The sequence below is a fragment of the Carassius gibelio genome, chromosome A21 (genome assembly GCF_023724105.1).
Source record: "Carassius gibelio isolate Cgi1373 ecotype wild population from Czech Republic chromosome A21, carGib1.2-hapl.c, whole genome shotgun sequence".
Lineage (NCBI taxonomy): Eukaryota > Metazoa > Chordata > Actinopteri > Cypriniformes > Cyprinidae > Carassius > Carassius gibelio.
This window is the reverse complement of record NC_068391.1, coordinates 7,350,675-7,370,495: the sequence shown is the minus strand read 5'-3', so window position 1 is coordinate 7,370,495 and position 19,821 is coordinate 7,350,675. Positions and strand designations below refer to the sequence as shown.

The 19,821-nt window shown below is 37.7% G+C and overlaps 1 protein-coding gene across 1 annotated transcript in view; it reads left to right on the top strand.

Annotated features, from left to right (window-relative positions):
• The window catches only part of LOC127941611 (probable voltage-dependent N-type calcium channel subunit alpha-1B), a 91,000-nt gene that overhangs the window by 64,420 nt on the left and 6,759 nt on the right, over positions 1 to 19,821 (top strand). The window contains exons 26-44 of the mRNA XM_052536890.1: positions 3,183 to 3,279; positions 4,194 to 4,354; positions 4,758 to 4,898; positions 6,132 to 6,333; positions 7,299 to 7,463; positions 8,002 to 8,112; positions 9,279 to 9,362; positions 11,548 to 11,664; positions 11,772 to 11,837; positions 13,639 to 13,730; positions 13,829 to 13,979; positions 14,718 to 14,845; positions 15,981 to 16,077; positions 17,780 to 17,885; positions 18,254 to 18,361; positions 18,617 to 18,726; positions 18,869 to 19,026; positions 19,125 to 19,254; positions 19,620 to 19,730. Coding sequence (XP_052392850.1) covers positions 3,183 to 3,279; positions 4,194 to 4,354; positions 4,758 to 4,898; positions 6,132 to 6,333; positions 7,299 to 7,463; positions 8,002 to 8,112; positions 9,279 to 9,362; positions 11,548 to 11,664; positions 11,772 to 11,837; positions 13,639 to 13,730; positions 13,829 to 13,979; positions 14,718 to 14,845; positions 15,981 to 16,077; positions 17,780 to 17,885; positions 18,254 to 18,361; positions 18,617 to 18,726; positions 18,869 to 19,026; positions 19,125 to 19,254; positions 19,620 to 19,730 — 2,335 coding nt within the window. The remainder of the gene's footprint in view (positions 1 to 3,182; positions 3,280 to 4,193; positions 4,355 to 4,757; positions 4,899 to 6,131; positions 6,334 to 7,298; positions 7,464 to 8,001; positions 8,113 to 9,278; positions 9,363 to 11,547; positions 11,665 to 11,771; positions 11,838 to 13,638; positions 13,731 to 13,828; positions 13,980 to 14,717; positions 14,846 to 15,980; positions 16,078 to 17,779; positions 17,886 to 18,253; positions 18,362 to 18,616; positions 18,727 to 18,868; positions 19,027 to 19,124; positions 19,255 to 19,619; positions 19,731 to 19,821) is intronic.

The window sequence follows — 19,821 nt, the reverse complement described above, 5'->3', positions numbered from 1 at the left end:
TGGTATTACCTGCTTCCTGTGTATCTGCCTGAGTATAAGTGTGTGTATGTGTGGATAAGGAATCGCCAGACCAGTGCATCATATTCAAGATTTGTGAAACTGCACTTCTGTAGACCACGATTGGGCATTAATTCTTAAACTCAATACACTTCATCAACTAACTAAACTTGCCAATTGTTTGTTATTTTAATCTGATTCCATAAAGAAGCCCCAAATAATACATATTTTAAATGCAATTGTAAGAAAGACAAAATAACACTGGCTGATGTAAGATAAAAGACATACATTACCAACTGTCTACTAAGAAAAACATCTTTTGTTTTAAAATGTTATTTTTTTATTTCATAACAAAAATCTAATATATTTTACTTGCTGTACACAATCAGCATCTATCACAAGGACTTGCATGAACCTTCATGCATGTACTTTCTTTTAGTGTGTGTGTGTGTGTGTGTGTGTGACATTTGCCAATATGTAACCTTTTCACTTTTGTGATTTTTATCACAGTTCCATGTTGCGACGTCTCTATATTTACTGCTAAATGTGATTTATCTTGCAGAGATGTTACAAACAAACAGTAACTAATTATTCCTCACAGCATCATGTCTTTGATTATTATAATGATTTATTGTGCGCTGGAGTTGCTTTGATGCTTTTTAATCTTTCTTTGCTGTGCCACAGTGTTTCCGCTCACTGACAGCTCTCTTCTATTCTGATCTCATTTAATCTGTATTTACTGCTTATTCTATGTCTGTGATGCAGCTTATTATGTGTGTGTTTCTATGTTTGTGCATATGTGCATGGTTTTTCATCGGTTTCCCTCGTCAGATCACAACAAAGCGTGACCAGGTGGGGACAGTCTATATTGTATGAAAACAAACTTTATCCCCCAACCTCCCCGCGGACCACTCCAAACTCACAACCCCTCGACTCTTCCTATCTGTCAGCCTTTGTAGAAAAGGATAGACCTACTTTTAACCATGACTTGACCTCTGACCTTTGAAGGGGCTTATAGAAACTACTACTCCTACTGTATCCAGAGGACAGCCACCCCTAATGCTCAGTCAAACAAAAGCTCAGTTGTTAGTCATTAACCATAAAATAAAAAAAAGATTTTGATCCTGCATATCCTTCATATATAGTAAATATATTTTTGCATTTTATATATATATATATATATATATATATATATATATATATATATATATATATATATAATAATAAAATATTTGCTTAATTATCCTAAATACAATGGGCCCTATTTTAACGATCTAAACGCAAAGTTTAAAGCGCACGTGCAGGTGTACTCAGGGCGTGTCCAAATCCACTTTTGCTATTTTAACGAAGGAAAAATGGTTGGCGCGCCCGAGTGCATGGTCTAAACGGGATGTCCCTATTCTTTTAATGAGAATCTTCCATTCCCTTTAAGAGCCAGCTGCGCTCGTGCCATGACGGATTTGCTATTTAAACGGCAGAATTTGGCAAGCGCAAAGACTCCGAGATGAAACGGAGCTGCTCATGTGCGAGCAAATAGATAGCCTAATTCTGATACATGCGATGACTACCATTGTAACATGTAGGCATTGCTCCAGCAACGCGCTTGAATACACCTATTTTTAAGAACAGCACGTCCATGGGCGCAAAAATGAGCGCAAATGCATTTGCTAATTAAACAACAATGGCGCCGGACTGAAACTAGCAAACACACTTGCGCTGTGCCTTGCATAGCATTGCGCCGGGTGTATAATAGGGCCCAGTGTCTTAGGATTTTATATAATTTAATTTTGGGCTGCAATTTGACCTAGATTTGCAATTGACCTTTGTATCAGGGTGCATCAGGTGGCTTTACCCTGTCACAAACATTAGGCAGAACTACTTCAGCACTGAACCTGTGTGGTGGGTGCATGGAGACAGATGGTCCTCTGAAATCTATGGGAGTATAGTTGAGTGTCTCATTGGGCAGAGATCAACATGCACCCCTGGGGTGTGTGTGAGACTTACAGACATTGCATGGACATTGCATGCCAGTGCGATAGAGAAAAAGTAAGCAGACAAATCACAGAGCTAAGCTATTACTCCCTAAACCTGGCTTTTTCTCTTTTTCTTTCTCTAGGCTTATTTGCCATAGCGGGTATTTGAAATTTAGTATTTTGAATGATGAATGTTTCTTTATGACACACAGACACAAAAAAATAATTTCGTAAAGCTTGACAACCTATTTCAGCTGTCAAGGAAATATCTCACCGGTCAGAAAGGACCACTTTTTTTTGGATTAAACAAGGTTGTAATGGAAGTTGTTCTTGTTCATCAACATGTCTGAAGAAGTTTAGAGTAAAAGAGTTTTAAAATAGCCTTTTCTTATCTTTTCAGATGAGTTCCATTCTGTTGAGCTGTGTAATTTCAAATGCCATTCATTGTAAACCTGTCTTAGAGCAGCTGAAACATTCAGAAAACATTGATGTCGACTATCTTCAGTGACTTCATTTAACTTCAAGTCAATCCTGAAAATAAAGTTAAACTGTATGGAACGCGAACAACAAAGCGGCATTGATTATTAAAACTTTAAAATTATTTAATTTCTGTTCAGTTCACTTTATTAGTGTTTCCTTCTAAGCCAGGCATCACATTCATGTTCATACTTAAGATTTGAGGCTTTTAGCTTGGGCCAGTAAGCAAACAACCAACTTGCAACCAGATCATAACACCCTGGCAACCACCCCCAACACCTTAGCAACATAGTGACGAGTTTTGCAAGAGCAGTAATTAAAAAAATTGAATTCTCATCATCAGAATATGACTTGGCCAACTGTGGTTTTTACAAAGAGACCATCCCTGCTGTATGGATTGTCTCTTTGTATCTTTTTCTACTGAATGAATGTTATTTTACAGAAATATTCAATGTTTAAATGATATTTATCATCAATCTCAGAGGTAGGTTTGTTTCTGTAGAATAACCTCCCCTTGAAGGCATGCTCTCCACTAACAAAATAACCTCTAGCTAATGTAATTCTGAATTACATGACGGGCTGGAGGAAGTGATTACTTCATTAAAATGTAATTGAATTGTGTTCAGGCTTTGTGCATGTGCTGGCAGATGACATCAAAATGCATCTGATGTGTGTTCAAATGTGTGATCCCAATCATGTTTGAAATGTCACTTAGTCATTGCTTTTTCCTTACAGAGGAACTAAAGGCAAGGACATCAACACTATCAAGTCCCTAAGGGTCCTTCGAGTCCTCAGACCTTTGAAGACCATTAAACGTTTGCCTAAACTGAAGGTAATGTCCTACTGTCTGGTTCTTAGCCTGCTTAGCTCTTAACTTACTCCTCTGAGAGCATGCAAGTGCAATTAGAGGGTTTTAGTTGTAAAATAACATGATCTGATAAAACAAAGTGAAAGATTATAATTCTTAGAACCGATAGAAAAATCAATTAGGCTCAATATACGGGATATCCCGGCTAATAAAGGACGGTTGGCACCTCTATTACCTAGGTACATTATGTGGTGCTTGCGTGGACGTTTTACAAACAGGAATGATGCCCTTTGTGTAGACCTCCACATTAACAGCCTTGCTGCATCTTTCTGTCTAATCAAATCACACACTTAGGCACACAAACAAATCCTTTCCGAAACACTCTCCGTTATCTCATTACATGGCTAAATTATACATCCAAACTTATATTTCACATCATCATTTATTCGTTTGGCTAATGATTCATCACCGGTGGCATTAGAGCAAATAATATATTAATAAATAAAACTGCAGTTTAGCTTAGTTACAATACTAATGCATAGATAAAGCATCATAGGGCCACAGAAACATTTATCCTACCTACATAGATCTTATTAGCATTAATGCTGAAAATATACTGCTCAGTGCTAATAATGATACCCTGAGGACGTTAAATGAGCAGAAATGACAGAAAAGTGAGAAGATTTATATATCCCCCCACTCCTGTTTTATCATTAGCCTAAGTGCAGTCATGTAGACAAGGGGAGCAGTAATCAATTTAGACTCTGACACAGCCTACAATGCTTTCACAAGGGCATTGTGATATTAACACACGACAACACATTATACACAGATGGATTTAATGAAGCTGTGCATTATGGTCGGCTTGTGTTAGGGAGGCCGTCCACTCCAGAAGATGTTTGCAGGAGATCTGATTTGTGCTGTTTGTGTGTCCCCAGTCCGTGTTTGACTGCGTGGTGAACTCTCTGAAGAACGTGCTCAACATCCTCATCGTTTACGTCCTCTTCATGTTCATCTTTGCGGTTATTGCTGTGCAGCTCTTCAAGGGGAAGTTCTTTCACTGCACCGATGAGTCCAAAGCCCTGGAGAAGGACTGCAGGTACAGCTGTCTGTCGGGATATATTCTGCATGAGGGAGGCAGGGTGGGTGGGATGGAAGAGAAATAATGGACAGAGAGAAAAAGAAAGAAGTATGGTAGGAAGGCAGAGAGAGGAAAAGACTAAACATGGAAAGGAAAGGAAGAGTGAAGGAGGGCAGGCAGGTAGGAAAGTCAATAGGTGAAAAGGAAAGAGAAGATGGTCTGGATGGAAGGAAGGAAGGATGAAAGGAAAGAAATGGAAAAGAAGAGCAAAGAAAGAAGGTAAGGGAAGAGAAAAGGGGCAGAAGGAAGTAAAGAAACAAGAGAAAAAAAGAGGAAGTGGGAAGGAAAAAAGAAGGAATCAATGCAGGAAGTAAAAGGAAGTAAATAATAATAAGTTCGATTTTGATGTGTTTGTACTCAGGGGTCAGTTCCTGGAGTACGGCAGTGATGGAGTGGCCATGACACAGCCACGCGAGTGGAAAAAATATGATTTCCATTATGATAACGTCTTGTGGGCCTTTCTGACCCTGTTCACTGTCTCCACAGGAGAGGGCTGGCCAACGTGAGTCCACACACACACACACGCACTCACACTGTGATCTTACAGAGACATGTTAAAAACATGTTGGTTTTCTTACTCTGATCTCTTTCTCCTTTTGCTCTGTCTGTTCTGATTAAGTTTCTCTTCATGCTTAATTCTCTCTGGTGTGATCTATGTTCATCTCCACTCTGTTTACTTTTAACTCCATATTTTACTTACTTTTAACTCCAGATTTTCATAAAAAAAACATATTTGGTTAAGAAAAAAAAAGAGTTTTTCATATTTAAATTAAAACCCTCTTTAACACTCAAGAACTGTGTATGGTTCCTGCTTGAGTTTTTCATGGACAAGGATGCAATCTTAACCACTGCATATAAACACTTTCTTCCCTCTCTGCGGTTTTAAGATGATGCTTTTGGTCTGTTCTTCTTTGTGAAAATGTTTTACTTTTGTACTTAAATTAAATTAAATTAAATTTATGCATTTAGCAGACGCTTTTATCCAAAGCGACTTACAGTGCATTCAGGCAATACATTTTTATCTATCATGTGTTCCCGGTGAATCGAACCCCCAACCTTGCGCTTGATATCAATCGCTCTCCCAAATGAGTTTTTTTTACTTAATGGCTTTTTATAGAGAGTGTCAGTTAGAAAAGAAACAAAAAGGGATAACATTCAACAGTTAAAGAGGAAACTGACAGAAACTAAATATGTATTGTGCTGTTAAGTTAGTTAAAGGGAAAAAATCATTGTGAAATTAAACTTTATTTTTTTTTTTTATACAATGTCATTTTTTACACAATGCAACACTGTTTATTATAAAATATTGACCCTTATTTAATCTTTTCTCATTATTTATTAAAAACCACTGCCTGAAAGACAAAATCAAGTTCTGTCCTGTTTTGTTTTCTCATCCGAGAAGCCGTTTCCTTCAGATATACATCACAGAAGAGGAGAAAAAATTATCTTAATTTCTAAATCATTAGTTCTTTAAAAAAAAAAAAAAAAGTTTTACTTTAAAACGTTAATTTAATCATTAAAAATGTTTTTATTATTATTGTTTTTTTTTAATTAAAATTTCATTTACCATCTTTTGTATATGTTGTCGAGGAAACCCTTTGTAGTTTTGGATGTAACATCACACCTTATTATCCTTAAAATGTCTTTTAAAGGTCTGTTCACTGTGCATCAAAGGGTTAAAATAAGAAAAATGTATCTTGACGATCTTATTCTCATCCTCCTTGTGGTTCTCTAGAGTGCTGAAACACTCTGTTGATGCCACATATGAAGACCAGGGTCCCAGTCCGGGTTACCGCATGGAAACCTCCATCTTCTACGTGGTCTACTTCATCGTATTCCCTTTCTTCTTTGTCAACATCTTTGTGGCTTTGATCATCATCACATTCCAGGAGCAGGGAGATAAAGCCATGTCAGATTGCAGCTTGGAAAAGAACGAGGTAGGACGGGACAGTCGGAGGCGTAAATAGTCAGTTAAAATCTACGATTAGCAGGCGAGTAGATAGGGTGATGGCAAACTGTAGGCACCAGTCACTGTTGCTTAAAATGCAGTTTCAGTGTATACTAATACAAGTCTTGTTTCATACATGCATGGACAGTTGTGAGATGTCTGTAAGAGAAGCACTCTTAAGAGAATTCCTCTTACCTGTGTGAGGCCAACGCACCTGTCGGTCTACAGCTTCACTTTCTGGACTCTAAACTCTTTTCGCAAACACATGCTCACACACACAAGCACAGATTTAAACCCCGGGAGGGACTACAAGACCAGTCAGACAGGACTCTTTCAGCTCTCAGACTTTGTTCTAAAACCTTTTAAGCTACATTGTTATCTAAACCATGACTGAACCTCCTAAATTATTGATTTGAAGTGCTCTACATAGGCATAGATTCTACCCAGCTGGTTTTCTTGTCTGATTAACTTAAGTGCCCAAAACTTCTCTAAAACCAGCTAACTGACCAGTCTATCCAGGCTGGGAGACCATCAAACCACCTTATGCTGGTTTAAGATGGTTTCTAGCAGGCAGTGCTAGTTGTAATTACCGTATGCAATATATTAACTTAAATTAGAAAACGGTACAAATATTTAAGTACCATTTTAGCATATGTTTTCCTTGTTTCTCTCTTTTTCTGAGTTCTCTGTATTTGTCTCTATTATATCATCTCTCAGAGGATATATTAGTCTGTGTTTAAATATTAAACTGCTATAACTCTGTTTGTCTTCTAGCACTCATTCGTTCAGTCATTCATTAGTTTGGTTTCGAGAGCTCTGGTAATACCAATGCTGTTCTGTTAATCAAACATGGAATGTTATGGGTGATGAATAGTTATATGCTTGTAGACATTCACTTCTACATTTTGTTGAGGACTTTATGTTGAAATAAGTGTGCTTTGATGTCATCTACAGCGAGCTTGTATCGACTTTGCCATCAACGCCAAACCTCTGACTCGCTACATGCCGCAAGACAAGCAGTCTTACCAGTACAAGATATGGAAGTTTGTGGTGTCCACTCCATTTGAGTACTCCATCCTGAGCATGATCGCCATCAACACAGTGGTTCTCATGATGAAGGTTACAGCTGTCATTTGCAGAAAATGTTGAAAATTTACTATTAGACATTTATATATGATACTTTTCTTTCTCCATTGCTGCTTGTGGCATGGCAGTCATACATCAATTTTTCTAAATTAAAAGAAATTTTTACAAAAAGGGGGATTTTAGATTAAGTCTGTGCATCCAGTTATATAGCATAATACTTTGTTCCTTTTAGAACCATCTAGTTCAGTTCATCTGTCAGTTGTCCATTTGGTAAACTGCCAACAGGAAGTACCCTCTAGACATTTATCTCTTATGACTTTACACACTTAAAAAAAAAATACAGGTTCTCAAAATTTTATGGTTCCATGAAGAATCTTAAACATTCACAGAATCAAAGTGAAAGGGTCCAACACAGAGATTGAGGTTCAGCAATGCTGATTATTGCATGATGATGTGTGAATAGTCAGTTATGAATAAGTCATTTCTAATTTGCACTCCTGAAAGCCTATTTTACAGATCTTTTGAATATTTGAGTGAGTGCAGACATACTCAGTTTTTTCTTCCTCTGTAGTTCCATGGTGCTCCTACACAGTATGAAGACATGTTGAAGTGGCTGAACATCATCTTCACAGCTCTCTTCACGCTGGAGTGCATTCTCAAGGTCATCGCCTTCGGCCCACTGGTGAGAGTGCAGAGTCTTATATTACTTATCTTTTATCATTACAGTCAGTGTTTGATACTAAACTAGGTATTGTGTCTATGTATAACACTACTATGTACAGCAAAACAAATTAACACTGCACTCCAGTCTTTTCAAGCTTTACCAGGTGACATTTATGGTCTTCCAGTATGCTATCATCAATGCATTTCATCATTTTTAAACTATTAGAACATTTTTCATGATGTGTGGTTTACTGGAGGAGGGTAACATCTATCAGTGTTTGTTTTTCTAGTTCTTTTTCTTATTGCATATATATACATATATATATATATATATATATATATATATATATATATATATATATATATATATATAGACATGGTCGCTGCATCATAAATCTCATTTTGGTGCTGGCTTGTCTGACCTGCAGCAGAAGGTCTCATCTCAAGCTCCATTTCCATTTATGAGGGTCATTTATTAAGAAGCTTTTCTGGTGCGTTACGCTTGCCTTTACCTCCACCTGTTCTGAGTTGATGAATGGGTCTCACTTGTGTTGTTCCATCTGGGATCCATGTCTAGCAGCAGTTGACTAATCTTTGCTCCATTCAGGAGAGATATGAACCCAAGGCTAGGACACCTGACGGACGGTCCTGCCATGAAAGATCTGTTACACCACTCGCCAAAGTCTGCATTTCAGGCTGCCTGTGTTTGTGTGTATGAGTCTTTGTATTTGTAAGAGCAACATTGTCCTCACTAGAATAGTAAAAGATTTTAAAACGGACTTGTGTCTTCACAATTAAAAATGGTCCATACTTCGAAATGTAAAAATGGCAAAAGATTTCTCTAAGGATTAAGGGTGGCATTAAATTGGGGTAATTATAATTAATTTATTCAGAAAATGCAGCTCGGCTGAGAAGCTCTTTTAAAAAATGTACAGCACCTGCCTTCTAATGCAACATCATAACTGAAATTAAACCTCATAACTGACTCATTTTGAACTAATTTGAAAGAAGCATGTTTCTGAGCTTTTAAAATATTAAATAATAATAATAATGGTACTCAATAAAAAAAACTATTGTAGCAGTTATTGTAGCAATGTATTGCAGCAATGATTTGAAACGGTTTAAGATGTTTATGGTGGAATTTGATGTTAATAGCTGGTTTTATATTTTTCTCAATGTGTGCAGAACTACCTGAAGGAGGCATGGAATATGTTTGATTTTATTACTGTCCTGGGGAGCATCAGTGACATCCTGGTTACTGAGATGAAGGTGAGTCATCAAAGAGACACATCAAAGCGTTTGACAATAAAAATTCAAAGGTATTTAAATAAAATCCTTTTAAATCTCAATTTCTCAATTTCAAAATCTCAGATTTGAAATAATATAACTGACTTACTGCAGTGGTTTCAGATAAGAACCTCTAAAAACTTACAGTAACTTTGTCTCTTTGTGAGCTTTCAGCGTTTATTTTTTTGTGTCGGATGTGTGTTGCAGATTTACTTCTTTTAGTTTTACCGGTAGTTAAAATCAAGGGGACAGTTCGACAGAGTTGTATGGAAAAACTAAGAAATTTTCATAAAACAAAGTTTTATTTATATATATAATACTCTACATAGCACTGCATGCATATGTAAATATAATACATCATTAATTAAAAACTTTCACTTTCAAAGCACATTTAGTTGATTGGCTCAATGAAACCTTTGCTCTAAATGATTTTAAATGAATTTGGTTCAGCCCTTTATCATTTAACCTGTTTATAAGACCAAATCATCTCCACCAATGAGTGTTGACAGCTGCGTCTCTGTGTGTCAGAGACGGACTACGGCCTCTGCCTAATGATTTCACTGTGACTCTTATTTCCATGCTAAATCTCTGTTGGCACCTGTCCCCCTTCCTTTCCCCCAACGGACTGCGCAGATGGTAAGTGGCTTCATCGCTCCTGCACTGCCTGTCTCTGTCCAAGCCTCTCCTCCTGTCAAACATCTGGAATTCTCACCTTTATACCTGCTGACATCAGACTTTGATTATTCCAGCACCATTTAAAGATGTGAAGTTTTCTTTTTGTTGTTGTTTTTGGTTTGTAAGATCTATTCACAGCGACGAACAGACTTTCCCAATCTTTTCCCCCTTTTCCAGTATTGAAAGACTAGGGATGGGTGGTATGTATATGGGCCATATACTGTGAAGTTTTGTTTTTAACTTGGGTCTTTGTTTCTCAAGTCAGCTGTTATGAATAATCTTTCATTGGTTTGTGTTTTGTGTCAAGTACCCATACATAATTTTTTCTATAACTTGTGAAGTATTGTAGAATTTGTATAGATATATACATTTTTGTTAATTAATTAGTATAATACTGAAGTTACGTTTTAATAGTTTTATGTGTGTTTTTGTCATTAGTTTTATTTAGTGGTGGGCCGTTATCGGCGTTAACGTGCTGCGTTAACGTGAGACTCTTATCGGGGCGAAAAAAATAATATCACCGTTAATCGATTATCAAAGTTGTGTTGGGAGCTGGGTCTATACTAGGCGAGCTATGATGACTTTCACTTATGTCGAGAGCGCATTATTGTAGCACGAATGTACATTAATATAATGCGCGAGTGCGAATCTCTCAGCTCTCAGATAAACGTTGCTCTTGTAAGAATTTTCTTACAAGAGCAACGTTTATCTGAGAGCTGAGAGGTTCGCGCTCGTGCATTATATTAATGTACTTTTGCGCTACAATAATGCGCTCTCAACTTTTGACAGGGAAATAACGCCGTAAAATAATGCCATATTTTGGAAATAGGAGATGAGCCCCTGGTCTAATGCACCAACTGTCTTGAGAAACCCGTTCTCAAAGACTTAACGTTACTTTTAGTCATTATTTTAATTGGGTAACATATATTCTGAATGCCTTCGGCAGAATTCAAATTAGCCATTTTAATCTAGATTAATCTAGATTAATTCCAAGATTACAGTGAGATTAATTTAGATTATAAAAAATAATCTATGCCCACCACTAGTTTTATTTAGCTTTTTTTAGTTATTTTAGTATTTCGGCTAGTGTCAATAAGAAACTTTGCGTTGGAATATTAACTAAGAATATGTTTAGTAATATTTTAATGTTAATTGAAATATTAGTTTTATATCAAGTAATTGTTTTTTATGGTTTCAGTTTTCGTTACCAGTAATAACCCTGCTGTGATATAATATTTTACACTGTGGTCATACTGCCCGTCCCTAACTAATTTGTTTATTTATTTTTAAAAGCATGTTCCTGCAAGACTGTTCATGCATCATTACCAGACTATCCTGCATGAGACTAAATAGTTTTAATACCTTATCAATAAATTTAACAGATCTAACAGAGGCCATTGCAGACACTGACTTACTGAGAATGTGTCCTTGTCTCGGGTTTAAAAACAGTTCCAGTGATGCATCTCTGATCTCTCTTTCTTCTTGTATCCAGGATAAGAGGATTAATCTGAGTTTCCTGAGACTCTTCCGGGCTGCTCGTCTCATTAAACTCCTCCGGCAGGGCTACACCATTCGTATCTTGCTCTGGACCTTCGTTCAGTCCTTTAAGGTCAGAACTTGACCGTTGGCCTTTCCTGGACAGCTTAGATAACAACAGTAATTGTCAGCAGTTCTAGATAATTGTTTGTCTGTAAAATAACTGTGTTTTGTCCTCAGGCTCTGCCGTATGTGTGTCTCCTCATCGCTATGCTCTTCTTCATATACGCCATCATTGGGATGCAGGTGAGATTTCGAGAGCTTTAAAAGCCTCTGTTGCTCTCTCATAAATGTCACCCTTCAAGCAACCTTTCCATCTGTGATCTCATCACCACAGCTGCTACAATCATCTCACTTAACGTTTACAGCTTTAACGTGATAGATTATTGATCTTGGACTCATTGAGAATGACCACAGTCATCTGTGTAAAAAGCACAGGCTGTTTTACATGGGCAGGTGGTGTTTTTCCATCTGAAAGCTCCATAGTCTTTATGAAAAAGAAGCCATTGTTCCAGTCTTACGGACGGATCTCATCTTTAAGTTTGATTGCTCACTTAAGGCAAACAGGCAATCTCCCAGATTGTGTTGGAAATGATGGCGTCTGCCATCTAGTAGATTAAGACTGCATTGTAAATCAATGCTAATTGTATCCTGTAAGACTTGGGAAACAACATCATCAGTGAGCCATGTAATCAACTGTACACTTGGAACTCCTACCGCGAACTCTACATTTGCTTCATCATTCAGCGTAAAACATAATTTCGAACCAGTTTTTGCCATCTTTCTAGTAATTTATAATAAGATTTGGATATATACAGTCATGGTTCAAGTTAAGCTTTATTTAATGTGGCATGCTGTTGATTAGAATCCTCCTTCATTCTGTAGGAAATACATTATACATTACATTACATTATAAAAAAAACATGTGACAAGAAAAGGTAATTTGTCTGTTAGTGCAATTAAGCTACTGTTCTAAAAGTTTGGAGTCAATAAGACTTTTTTATTTATTATTTGTTTTTAATTAATATTTTTTTTAATGAACTTTTATTCAACTAGGGCATAATAAGATGATCTGAAGTGGCTTCAAAGGCATTTATAATGTTACAGAAGATTTCTATTTATCTTTTCTATAGAAGAATTTAGAAAAAATATATCATTGTTTCTATAAAAATGTGAAGCAGTACAGGAACAAATGAAATGTTAAATATATCGAAATAGAAAACAGTTATTTTTAGATCTAACATTTCACAGGATTACTGTTTTGAAACGTTTGAACAGAAGTGAAGACTAATACTTTCTTACATATTTGAGTTATAAAGTCATCTAAATGGCAATTTTTCTATTAGGTTAGTTCACTTCGGGTTATATGTTACCATCATATTCCCTGTGGGTGTAAATATTCCCTCTATGTTATCCTTGCATACATTGTGCAAGTTACAAAGTTCAATGCCTTTACATGAGCACGAAAAGACGAGTGGACATAACTTGGCACAGAATGTTTTTTACAAACTTACAGACAGGTCAGTTATTTCAGGAATAAGAAAGTGTATTTTAAGCACTGGGTTTAATATGTTATTATTATTAACAGCAGAAATGTGTATAGATGTATTACTTTTATTATTGTACACTTTTGTAGATGCCATTTTAAAAGATTGTGTCCATCCATGGCCACTGGATGTGTTTCTGTAATGTGTGTGGCTGACAGATTATTGCGATTTGTTTTACTCTCTGTTAGTGTATTGCAGCTCTAGATTCGAGTCAGTATGTTTGTGTGTGTGTCTGACATAGTTATGAAATTCATAAGCATGAGTCACATTTTATGGAAAATGTGTATGTGGCCTTGTTAATACTGCAGATGCTTACTCTAACATACCCTGGAGGCAGTCTGAATTATTGACAGTCCCTTCAGGTTTTTTCATGCGGCCTCAATAGGAAAGTGCACACATTGCACTATGTAATTTTCAGCCTATCTCCACCAAAAATGCTTGCATTGTCTGTAATGTATCCAAAATTAGACTGCTGATGTGATTTATTTTCTCTGTGTCAGGTGTTTGGAAACATAATGCTGTCCGAGGACTCGGCTATCAACATTCACAATAACTTCCAAACTTTTTTTCAGGCGCTCATGTTGTTGTTCAGGTAAAGCCATTGTTTGATCTCTGTTCAGTATTCTTAAAATATCTTACAAAAAAAAAAAATGCGATTTCAAAGTTTCTGATTTATTTTTGCTGTTAAAGGAGTGCTACAGGAGAGGCTTGGCATGAAATTATGCTGTCTTGTCTGAGCGACAGGCCATGTGACCATGACTCTGGCACTACTGGAAAAGAGTGCGGCAGTGATTTCGCTTACTTCTACTTTGTCTCTTTCATCTTCCTTTGTTCCTTCCTGGTTAGTGGAACAAATCTCAAATTCAAACAGACACACACTCAAAAATGAACACTCATAATTTTCTCTCCCAACTCATGTGGTTTCAGACCTTTATGACTTTCTTCCATGGAACACAAGAACTATTTATAGCAGAATGTCCAAGCTGCTCTTTTGAGTACAGTGAAAGTGAATGGTGACCACAGTGTGATTTTCAACAAATAATGACAATTTGCTCTGTTCCTTACACAAAGCTGTTTTATGGCTTTTTTTAATGAAATGCTCTAGTTAAGGTTTTGGGGTGCCTTCTTGTCATTTTTGGAACTTGTCATTTGATTAAATATGACATAAATGCTGTTCTTTTCGACATTCTATTCATCAGCATCCATAAAACCTGTGATATTAGAAATATTATTTAAGCAACAAGCCGGCATGTTAGAAAATGTAGCATTGCCATCACAGAAATAAATTACTTTTTAAAGTGGATTAAAAAGAAAAAGGCTTTTTAATTTGTAATAATAATTCACATTACTGTTTTGCTGTATTTATGATCGAATAAAGAGACCAGTAATGTATTTGCACTAATTTAATAGTACACAAAACATAAAATCACACAGAGTGCAGCAGCTTTAATGAGTGCAAACATCCTTTGAGTCTAGTCAACAAGACACCACACACACACACAAACTACTATGATATTTTACATAATTCTAATTTATTCTCCTGTTTTTCATAATTCTTCCTCTATCCTACAACAATCAGATGCTGAATCTGTTCGTCGCCGTCATCATGGATAACTTTGAGTACCTGACACGTGACGCTTCTATTCTCGGGCCTCATCACCTCGACGAGTTCATCCGTGTCTGGGCTGAGTACGACCCTGCCGCCTGGTGCGTATCACTCCTCCACGGTGTCTCTGGCAGTTGTGCCACTTTTAAAAAATGTGACAGCTCGAGACTAATGGTTGAAAGACGCCAGCTTAAGAGGCTACGCCACCACCGCTGTGTCTGATTAAGTCAAGGCCTTTAAGTCACAAGAATCCCATTTTACTGTGTGACCGTGGTTAACATCAAATCCTCAAGCTCTGTCAATGCTGAGGAATCCAAATCTTATCCTCTGCATGCCATCCACTTTTAGTCTATCTTGAGCAGAACGGATTTGAAGCCTATGCTCTGTGTTTGTGTAATCCATTTTAACTTGAAAAAAACACAGCTGAGCATAGTTATCTCAATAAGCATGAAGTCTTTAGATGCATATATTGACGGAATGTGGAAACAATTAATTAAACTCTGTCTTTTTAACCCATATCTTGTTTTTTGCAGTGGAAGGATACACTATATGGATATGTACAATTTGTTGCGCATAATCTCACCCCCCCTTGGCTTAGGAAAGAAGTGCCCTAATAGGGTGGCATACAAGGTTTGAGAACCTACACACCTTCCCTCTAGGGGGGCGGTGCTGTAAAAAAAAGAATCCCCATAAAATGCCTGAAAGTGCTGATGTCTGATTGGATTATACTCCCCCTCCCCCTCTTCCCTTACTAATTTTAATATGGGTGACCATGGTATCCAGGAAACAAAGCCAAATGCTAAATCCCACATCCCAAACTCATCCCATATGTTCATTCATTGTAAATATTGATCTACTAGAGCAGCTTTTATTTGCTCTGTTAATACAGTGCATAAAATTAGGCCAAATATTAGCTTTGTTCCTGAGTATCTGATTGGTTAGCCGTGGAGCGTCCTAGCATGAAGCTCCAGACTACAGTCCCCCTCCAGCCCAATCCCATCATGCCATGTTCTTCATTCCTGATTCACCGGCAGCCTCTATCTTTAAAAGCAGGCGTGATCCATCCATCCTTGTGAGACGGGATGGTATCGGATACCCTTGACCTTCCTTTAGAATCCTTGATAACTGTTTTTTTTTCTTCTTTTTTTTGTTCTTCCATTCACATCACATTTACTTCATGTTCTCCACTACTCTTCCCCCTCCTTTTCTTGAACTCTCCGTGTCACCCCTGTGAAGTGGACGCATATCCTACCTCGATATGTACGAGATGTTTCGCCACATGTCCCCTCCGCTAGGTTTGGGAAAGAAATGTCCTCCACGAATCGCCTATAAGGTAGATCCCATCCCCCTGACTGTTCCTCGGCTCTTCCTCTGTCCTCTCATTGGCTGATGTCGCTGTCAGTCAGTGCTCTAATTGTGGAAGTGTTTTTTTCATGTTTTGTGTTGTGCTCTTTTTGTATGTGCTTTTTGATCTTACTGATGATGGTAAAACTTTAGATTTAAACTGGCAGTCTATGGTCACCAATGTTGCAATAGAAAAACAGTTTCTTAGAAGGCAGAATAACTGATAGAGAATGTTTGTCTTGAACACGCCCTTAAAATACTGTCTACATTGGCAGCTCAATATATTTTGAAACAACAGAAGTAGACAGTAGAATAAATACAGTCAGCACTGAATTCCCTTATGCATTTACCGCAGTGCTACAAATGGTTGTCTTGCAATGTATAAAAGAAACTAAGGAAGTAAAGTACTGAATGGGGGAAAAAGTGACTCTAAATATCACAACTGAATCTCAAGCGTCTCCAGGCTGCCTGTGTTAGTCCCAGGCCATTCTGCCACTTTGAGAGCTGCCTCAGAGTCAATAAGTTTACACACCCTGTTCCAACTGTCTGAATGGGTAACATTCAAGAGACGCGTGTTCGTGTCTGTCTGCTGAGCTACTCTCCGAGGCCATACAGTCTGTGTGCGTGAAGGCTTGAGGATGCGACGTTCTCCAGCGAGCTCTAAATAGAACAAGCCCCCACTTCCCCATGAGTTCAGAGCACTGAATCAACAGGGAGGAAAGAAAGAAAGCTTGCTGTAGATGTGTGTTCAGTGGAGCGTCCTTTCCCTTTTTTTTATTGGTTGCTGTTGTGGAAACATGTCTATGCTGGCCTACGCACTCTAATGAAGGCAGAGTGTTGTCCCTGTGCATGATGTTACGCTCTACACCACAGAAACAGATCCATTCTCTGTTTATTTTGCATTTGTTTTCTTTTAACCCCTAAATTGTTCTTTGATTACCATTGCATGTGTTAATGTGTGAAGCATCTGCTCTGGCTTTAACTTGCGTGGCATGTTTGTGTGGTGGGTGCTTTCATTGCTCTTGGTTTTGGTTGGTCAGCATGTTATCTTTTCTCGTTCTCTGGTCATCATCCTTTCTGAAGGTCATGGCTGACTTTGTGCAGCCCCTCGGCGCCTCACATTACAACTAATGCATTTGCATTCTCTATGGCACAGTAGTCATAGTTGCCCACATGCAAACTGGCAACATTTAATATTGTTACCTCAAAGACAAAGGATAAAGGACTTAGTAAGTTTGATTTTCCAAAAAGTCCATCTTTTATCCCAAAATCAAACCAATTAAAAATACAAGGCCATTAAAACACCATCAAAGGGGTTTAATTGCAAATTGGAGCAATGGTCATAGCACAGTTTTTTTTTAAATCAGTTCTTAAGATGTTTACATAATATTGTACATTGTCAGGTTATTAAGCATAATCAGTAAGATTGTGCATGTAACCACATTTACTGAGAAACCTGTAAACCTCCAATAATTGCTAACACTCACACTGTTCTCAGTGTGACGAAAACAGCTTTACTGTCTGCTAACTGGAGAAATGCAGCAAAAAATCACCCATCCTCTGCATGAAGTATAAACACACTCTCTCTTTCCTCTCATGCAAACTCCTCCTGTCGTTTGTTATAGTCATTTCCATATCCTGCAGTCATGTGTGATATTAATCACATACTATGTGTTTCTATGACTCCACAGCGGTTGGTGAGGATGAACATGCCTATAGCTGAAGACCGTACGGTTCATTTTACCTCCACTTTAATGGCTCTCATCCGGACCGCCCTGGAGATTAAGCTGGCATCAGGTGAGTGTCCGCTTGAAGCCCTCAGGGTGAGTCACTGGCATTTATCAAAAGCTCCTTTTAGCTGTCTATCAGCTCAAGCAGCGCTTTGCTTTTCACAGGTCACTACTCTTGTTCTGTCAGCCACATTTAACACTCCACCATCATTAAAAACGTTAATTGAATGATGCTTTCTCAAAGACTTTGACTTTTATTTAACCTTTTACTTGGTGCAAAATATGATTAAAGAATAAGATAACATCCATTTATAGCTTGACAAAAAAAAAGTCTCACATGGGGATATTAACAATGGCAAGAATTACAGTAAGATTATGAAAGACTCTGTTAACGTTATTGCTTCTCACAGACTTGCTTTCTTATCATTTTTCTAGGAGTTCTGGCTCAGCAGCTATGTGATGCTGAATTAAGGAGGGAAATAAATAAAATCTGGAGTAACTTGTCTTCGAAAACAGTAGACCTGCTGGTGACACCTCATAAACGTAAGCCCTGCATTTAGAAACTCTTGCTAAAGTAATGTTGATTTCTCTTTAGAAAGCAATTAACATTTATATGGAATCTTAATTAAATTCTAATGAGAGTTTGGGTTTTCATTTGGAAAGAGTATTAATGATATTTCCACCTGAGTGATTCAGCCTGGTTTTGCTTGTGAGTTTTTGGTGCCACCTAGTGGACATCAGTTTTCTCCCTACACTTCTGACCATTTGATATCTAGTGCATTTCACTCTCTTTCTTAGATAATGAACTGACTGTAGGGAAGGTCTATGCTGCTCTGATGATTTTCGACTACTATAAGCAGAACCGAGCCAAAAGACTCCATCAGCAGCAGGCTGCGCCAGGCACACAGGTTGAGAAAACTTATATCTGCAGAATTATCATTAATATTAGGAATATTTTGGTAGATATAGAATAAAGCCATATTTTATTATCAAACAGTTATTAATGTTTGATAATATAGTCCTTCTTAAACTGTGGTGTTTTGTCCTCAGAGTAAAGCTGGAATTCTCTTCAGACCAATGCTTCCTCTCACACACTTGCACAATCAGGAGCCACTAGTTTTGAAAGCCCCGCCCTCTTCTCAATCAGATACCACACCACAGCCAGATGCCCCGCCCACATCCTTTCACCTGACCAATGGGGATGCAGTGTGAGTGTTAAACCATTCTGGTCTTCTAGTATTACACTTTTTCCATTTGAAAATGTGTGGTTTTTTGTTTTTTGAATTCAATTGTATGTATATCACAGACAAAACCAGAGCAGTGCCATGAAAAAGTCTCCGTCGGGAGGTATACCTCAGGAATTCGCACAGGAAGTGAACAGAAGGCCTGTCCAACGGGGCCAATCGGAAGATGTGACAAACACAAACAGATCTCAGGTGAGTCCTGTATTTTAAGTTACAGGTGTCAGAAATTTACAACAATTCTAAAAACTGTTCACTGTTCACTCAAGAATTGTGCTTAAACGGTATAGTTCATTTACTGGTGTAGTGTACTTCACTGTAGTGTACTTCAAAAAAAACGTACACTACAACTGCTTTTAATATAAATTGAAACTTTTAATTAATTTCCTTTTAGATCCAAATAACATGCAATTTAGTGTGCAACAACATTATATTCATTTCGCACTTAAGTATATTGTTTCCTTAATAAATACTCTTTTCATAAGTATGCTAAAGTGTGCTGCTTCTTCACAATGGTTCCATTTGTGTGGTTGTTTTGTCTGGCTCTGCGTACGTTGTAGGAACTAGTTGAGATGACAGACATGGAGAATGACTCTGATGTGGGTGGGTATCCTGTGCTGGAGGGTCACGGCAGAGCTGCCTCCATGCCCAGACTCAATGCTGGCTTTCAGGTAAGCATCTCCTATCCATCGTGGCCATATGAGTTCATTCTGTGGAGAGCTGGAAATAATTACTGTACAGCCTTTGTTTCTTATTCTGACT